This window comes from Neomonachus schauinslandi, chromosome X (assembly GCF_002201575.2).
Source record: "Neomonachus schauinslandi chromosome X, ASM220157v2, whole genome shotgun sequence".
Taxonomy (NCBI): domain Eukaryota; kingdom Metazoa; phylum Chordata; class Mammalia; order Carnivora; family Phocidae; genus Neomonachus; species Neomonachus schauinslandi.
In genome coordinates, this window is record NC_058419.1 from 126,473,949 (window position 1) to 126,480,981 (window position 7,033).

The window sequence follows — 7,033 nt, forward strand, 5'->3', positions numbered from 1 at the left end:
ATAGACAAAACATGATCAGGTCTCCATATGCCAGTGCAGACAGAATAAAGTCAGATCTTCAAGACACAGCGTAGACAAAACATGATCAGGTCTAAATGTGCCAGTGCAGACGGAACATGATCAGGGTAGACAAAACAGTCAGGTCTCCATGACACAGTGTAGACAAAACATGATCAGGTCTAAATGTGCCAGTGTAGACAGAACACAGTCAGGGGGCTCCATGACGCAACGCAGACAGAACAGTCAGGGCTCCATGACACAGCGTAGACAGAACATTGGCAGGTCTAAACTTCCCAGTGTAGACAGAGCATGATGAGATCTAAATGTGCCAGTGTAGAGAGAAGAGTCAGTTTCCATGACACAGAGTAGAAAGAACACTTTCAGGTCTAAACGTGCCAGTGTAGACAGAACACACTCTGGTCTAAATGTCCCAGTGTAGACAGAACATGATCAAGTCTAAATGTGCCAGTGTAGACGGAACACAGTCAGGGCTCCATGACACAGAGTAGAAAGAACACTGTCAGGTCTAAATGTGCCAGTGTAGACAGAACACGTCAGGACTCCATTACACGGTGTAGACAAAACATGATCAGATCTAAATGAGCCAGTGTAGACAGTACACGTCAGGACTCCATTACACAATGTAGACAGAACATGATCCGGTCTAAATGTGCCAGTGTAGACAGAAGAGTCAGTTTCCATGACACAAAGTAGAAAGAACACTGTCAGGTCTAAACGTGCCAGTGTAGACAAACTCGCTCTGGTCAAATTATCCCAGTGTGGACAGAACTCACTGGATGAACTCACTTTTGCAGAACAGGTCAGGTCTGACTGTCCCACCGCGCACAGAGTCTGGCTTCACCTTGTCATTTAAAGCAACACGCCATGCGACCTAAGTGCACTCAGTGTGGACTGAGCACAGTCAGGTCCTGTCGCATTGTGGACAAGACTCGGAGGCTCTACTGCACTCAGTGTGGACAGGACGGGGTCGGGTCAGCCCGAGCCCCCCTCGCCGCAGTCCGGATAGAGTGAGGTCTGCGTGCATTGTGCCGGCAGGACCCCGTCCGCAGGGCCAGCTCAGGCGGCTCCCGTGGGAGCCGGGCACACGGCCGCAGTCCCTCGTCGGTGATCAGGGCGCCCACCCCGTGCTGGGAACTCCACGGGAACCACCCGGGGCTCCGTCAGCCTCGGGCGTCCCGGGAAGCCCCACAGAACCACCCCATTTTTTTTTTTTTAAAGATTTTATTTATTTTTTAGAGAGCGAGTGAGAGAGAAACAGCATGAGAGGGGAGAGGGTCAGAGGGAGAAGCAGGCTCCCCGCTGAGCGGGGAGCCCGATGTGGGACTCGATCCCAGGACCCTGGGATCATGACCTGAGCCGAAGGCAGACGCTTAACCATCTGAGCCACCCAGGCACCCAGAACCACCCCATTTTTAAACAATGGAATGTGTGTTACCAGTTTCTCTGGCCACATGATGGTCAGGATCCAGGGGTAGGCCAGAAACTTCTTGTAGTACAGCCCAGTCTCCTGCAAGGACAGACGAGACGTGCCGGTCAAGTCCAGCGTCCCCGGCTGCAGCGCATCCCGGCAGGACAGGCCCATGCAGCGCGGGGTGCTGGGAGCTGGGCTGCATCCCCCCTGGAGGCCGAAGCCCGTGGGTGAGGGGGGAACGGCTCTGAGCAGCCGACAGCATGCACAGCCTGTCTCCACAACAGCAGTCCACGTCCACCTTCGCGTCAGTGTCCTCGGGAGCGGTGTGGATGGACTGCGTCTGTGGCGCTCAGCCACTCCGTGTACTCGGCTGGCACTGAGAGCATGCACTGTGTCATCTCTGGAAGCCAGCATGGGGAGACGCCACTCTGCACAGAGGACCCAGGAGCGCTGGAGCCTCTCATGCTCACCAGCCACGTCTCCATACGGCCAGTGCCGTGGCTGTGCGTGTCACCCTGCCTGCTGCGGGCCCTGCACAATATGGCATTTCCCTACACCGTGTCCAGGGGCCTGCTCTTTGGGAAGCGCAGGGTCTCCCGTGAGGCACACAGGCTGAGGGGCAGGCAAAGCCCCCACTGCTGCTTCAGAGGTGGGGGGAGACCGAACGGGACCCCGATCTGGTGACGGGAGCTCTCTGAGGAAAGAGGCCCAACTGAGTCAGGGACACGCTGAGTGACCCCAAGGAAGGAGCTAATTTCGGGGACACAGAGGCTGGAAGCAAGTAGGGGCATCCTCCTCAATTACGGGCCTGGGCTCTCCAAAGTGCCAAACTTGTGGGCTTCAAGGGAGCCCGGGCACAGATGGCTAAATGTCGTGTGGGGACCTTAGCTGGACCCTGAAGGGGACAGAAACAAACGTGAAGGACATTCCTGAGACAGGCATGGTAATGTGTGCAGACCCTTCACACAGAGGTTGTCCTCCAGCGACTTAGAGTGCCCAAGAGTGAGGACAGGACCACGGTCACACAGGAGCCCCCACGGCCACACACAAGGACACAGGGCCCAATTCAGTCTACAGCCCCCTTACGGGCAGTTCTGGTGAACACACACAGCGGCAAACACACCTGTGCATATGCATGAACCTGCACACACACACTCGCACGTGCACACGTGCATTTGCTCGCTCACGTGCAGTGCACACGTGTGTGCATTCACACCACAGAGGCACATGCACATGCATGGGGGATAAGGTGAAGACAGCACACACACGTGCATTTGCTCGCTCATTTGCACAGTGCACACGCGTGTGCATGCACAGCACAGAGGCATAGGCACACGCATGGGGGATAAACTAAAGATGGAATACACATGTGCACTCGCTCACGTGCACACCGCACATGCGTGTGCATGCACAGCACAGAGGTACATGTGCACGCATGGGGATAAGCTGAAGATGGAATACACACGTGCACTCGCTCACGTGCAGTGCACACACGTGTGCATGGACAACACAGAGGCACATGTGCACGCATGGGGATAAGCTGAAGACGGCACACACCCACGTGCATTCGCTCACATGCATAGTGCACACGCGTGTGCATGCACGGCACAGAGGCACATGCACGTGCATGGGGGATAAGCTGAAGACGGCACACACATGCATTTGCTCGCTCACGTGCACAGTGCACACGCGTGTGCATGCACGGCACAGAGACACACGTGCACACATGGGGGATAAGCTGAAGACAGCAGAGCATTAGTTGCTGAATAGAGGTGCACACGCGTGTGCATACACGGCACAGAGGCACATGCACGTGCATGGGGGATAAGCTGAAGACAGCAGAGCATTAGTTGCTGAACAGAGGTGAAGTTTATGTATTCTTCCCCTTTTCTTACGTTTGACGTTGCTCCAAATAAAAAGTTAAAAGAAAACAGTTACCGTTCACGGACTTGATTCACAAGACTTTCTGAAGACACTTTCTAAGTATTTTAAGATGTGAGAAATTTTGTAGATATTATGTCTGTTCGCTGAAAGGATGAGTTCGCATACAGTGGAACATGACGCAGCCTTGAAGGGGAAGGATATTCCTATGCCTGCTAGGATGTGGATGGAGCTTGAGGACATGAGCCAAACACAGGACAAATCCTGTGAGACTGCACGTACACGGGGTCCCTAGAAGAGTCCCATCCACAGAGACAGAGAGTAGATGGTGGGGCCAGGGACCCGGGTTGGGGGACCGGGAGATAGTGTTTGATTTCAAGTTGGGATGAAGGAAAGTTCTGGAGACGGATGGTGGGGATGGTCGCACAACAGTGTGAATGCACCCAATGCCACTGAGCTATGCACTTGAAATGGTTAAGACGGCAAATTGTATGCTGGGTGTATTTTTCCACAATGAAAACAACGTGTTAAACAAGAGAAAATCGTCTTTAAATGCAAGGAGGTGCTTGAGCTCACTAACAGTCCGGGGAACTGAACCATGCATACAACTACGAGACTGGCAAAAACTATCCGGCAGCCAACACTGACAGGGATGAGGAGCCACGCAGCCTAACGCACACGTGGAGATGCCATGAAAACAAGCTGGCCTCACACCACAAAGTCAAACGTGCATACATTCATTACACGCAAACACGGGAACACGGACAGCAGGACCCACGGACACACACGTCCACAGCCACACAGAGAAAAAACTCAAAACCAACCCGAATGCCAACAGAAGCAGAATGGGGACATGAACCACGCACATGCATGCGATGGAACATTCCACAGCCATGACACAGACGTTTACTCAACATTATTCACGTGTATATAATTTCCTAAATTGTGTGTCTGTGTGACGGAGCCTCAGAGACGCCACGCTGAGCGCTGGTGTCTCCCGGGCACAGAGCTGGAAGCCGGGCAGAGCGGGGCTGGCATGCATGGGTGCCCATGCGCAGCAAAGCCACAGTGCCGAAATACTGGGAGCACCAAGTTCAGGGACATACTCCTGTCACCGTGGGGAGGTGGTCCGGACGGGCACAGGGCACGTCTGGGGACCTGCAGGCCTCGCTCTGTTTCTTCCTCTGGACAACGGCCACGTGAGTACCATTTCATAGCCATATTTTTTCCATACGTGACAGAATGTCCCATATTTATGGTTCACGTTAGTCTTTATAAAGTAACACGGAGCCCCAAAAGGCCCGCTTCTCCCAGGGAAGCAGAGGAGGACAGCTCCTACCCAGGAAATGGGGATGCCTCAGCTCCTTCCACCCCCAGCCCTGATCGCAAGCCCGCGTGCCCGGGGGGGCCAGGGTAGCGCCGCTCAGGAGGAAGCTCCCGTGACCTCAGGCACCAGGCTCACGGAGAGCGCGGAGCCCGCCCCACCTGGTCAAACTTCTCGGTCATTTTGTGCACCACGTTCTGGCCTTGGTTGCTCTGGTACAGCTCGGCTGTCACCATCCCTGCGAGAGAAAGGAGGAAACGTGGTTCAAGCCGACCCTCCTCCTAGGGGACACCACCTCGTCCTTGAGAGAGGGTGGCGAAGCCACTGCACCTAGCCTCACTGGCTGGGCTCTACACGTGCTGTGGCCCCCGCACAACAGTGTGAATGCGTGTGTAAAGCCACGGGGCTTTCAGGAGGCACCCTCAGGGCGCCCAGCCAGATGCCGCGGGGGCTTCTCGACAGGCCGGTCCTGGCCCCACAGCCCCTGCGTCAGGTTCCGGAGGGAGGACAAGGCCCCCGGCTGTTCGCTGGTGATGACGACTGATGGAGATGGAATGCGCATAGCGAACAATGGACTCGTAGTAGGAACCTCAGCAGTGCGTGTATTCACCGCGGTCACCCATCGCTACAGCCCACTGTAGGAAGCCCCCACCCCCCCCACAGTGGTGGTCCCCTATCATTTCCCTGACCCCAAGAACCGCTGAGACGCCGTCCATCTGTGGACATGCCCGCTCTGGACATTTCGTGCACATGGGGTCAGCCAGCGTGGACTGAGGTGCCTGCATCTCTCCCTGAGCACCATGTGTTCAAAGTCCTCTACGTGGCAGCAAGGGTCAGTGTTCCCTGCTGGGCAGGACCGAGTGATTTTCATGCTCTGTGTGTTTAACTGCCCCCTTGTACACAGCTAGGAGAGCTTCGGTTTCCGGCATTCTTGCAGCATAACCTGCGCTGTTCATCAGCACCCGGAGGTCCCCGTGTGGAGGCTGACGGCCCAGCTGCCCTGGGCCCCGCTGACATGCTGTGCTGACCGGAGCCCCAGGAGGGAGGGTGTGACGACCCCACACGTGTCCCGTCCGGCGGCCTGAGGCTCCTGTGAAAGCAGCTCACTGGCCAGCATCCTGTGTGAGCCGCAACATGGGCGCCAGGCAGGAGACAGAGAACTGTCACGGACCACAGCGTGGCCCTCCGCTAGAGCCCACCCACAGCAACCCCCAACTTGGAAAGAGCCGAGGCTCCAGAGAGGCTCCTCCCTGCTTCTTCCAGCTTCTGGGGCTCCAGGTGTCCCTAGGCTTGTGGCCGCGTCCCTCCTGTCTCTGCCTCCGTCCTCACGTGGCTTCTCCTCTGTGTCCGCATCTCTCCCCTTCTCCTTTTTTTTAAGATTTTATTTATGTATTTGAGAGAGAGAGAGAGAGCGCATGAGTGGAAGGGGGCAGAAGGAGAGGGAGAGAGAGAGGATCTCAAGCAGACTCCCCGCTGAGCACAGAGCCTGACTCAGGGCTCAATCCAAGCCTAAGAGCATGACCTGAGCTGAAACCAAGAGTGACACACTTAACTGACTGAGCCACCCAGGTGCCCCTGCGTCCCTCCTCTTACAAGGACCAAGTCTTGCGGGACTAGGACCACCCTAAGGACTATCTTACTACTCACAACTGCAAAGGTCCTTCTTCTCAACGAGGTCACATCCTGAGGTCCTGGGGTCAGGACGTGGACGGATCTTACCTTGGGGGGGACAATCACCCTTCGCTCTGAGATAATGGTGCTCACAGAAGAAGCAAGTCTCCAACCTACACTAAACCAGCCTCTGGAAAAGCCCCAGCCCGCCCAGTCTCTTACAACCACATGTGGGCAGGAAAGGCAAGCCGAGCGGGCCCACGTGTGGGGACGCCCACGAGTGTCCAGGAGCAGGGCTCACCTTCACAGCCACAGCACTGGACGAAGAAGCTGATGAGGTCCAGCAAGGCCAGCTCCCTGTCCTCTTTATAGGACTGCACCCACTCCTCGACGGCTGTCTGCAGGGGCAAGAGCCAGGGGTGAGGTGTGTGGGACCGGCCAGCCATGAGGACACATGTGCGATCATGAATATGATCCCAGTGGTGAGCACTTGTGTGTATCTATGTGCACATGTGTGATCAGGTGCATGTGATGGGCAGCAGTGAGCACTTGTGTGTGTGTGTGATGAGGTGCATGTGATGGCCAGGGGTGAGCACATGTATATACATGTGTGATCAGGCGCGTGTGTCAGGCTGCAGTGAGCACTCGTGTGTGTGTGTGTGTGTGTGTGATGAGGTGCATGTGATGGGCAGCAGTGAGCACGTGTGTGTACGTGTGTGATCAGGTGCATGTGTCAGCGGTGAGCACGTGTGTGTACGTGTGTGATCAGGTGCATGTGACAGGCA

The 7,033-nt window shown here is 55.8% G+C and overlaps 1 protein-coding gene across 1 annotated transcript in view; it reads right to left on the reverse strand.

Annotated features, from left to right (window-relative positions):
- Nucleotides 1-208: 208 nt before the first annotated feature.
- LOC110580531 (cohesin subunit SA-1-like) overlaps nucleotides 209-7,033 on the reverse strand; it is a 20,231-nt gene continuing 13,406 nt past the window's right edge. Inside the window, exons 4-7 of the mRNA XM_021690237.2 lie at nucleotides 6,550-6,646; nucleotides 4,799-4,875; nucleotides 1,457-1,528; nucleotides 209-319 (exon numbers count right to left, since the gene is read on the reverse strand). Of these exons, the coding sequence (XP_021545912.2) occupies nucleotides 209-319; nucleotides 1,457-1,528; nucleotides 4,799-4,875; nucleotides 6,550-6,646 (357 nt within the window). The remainder of the gene's footprint in view (nucleotides 320-1,456; nucleotides 1,529-4,798; nucleotides 4,876-6,549; nucleotides 6,647-7,033) is intronic.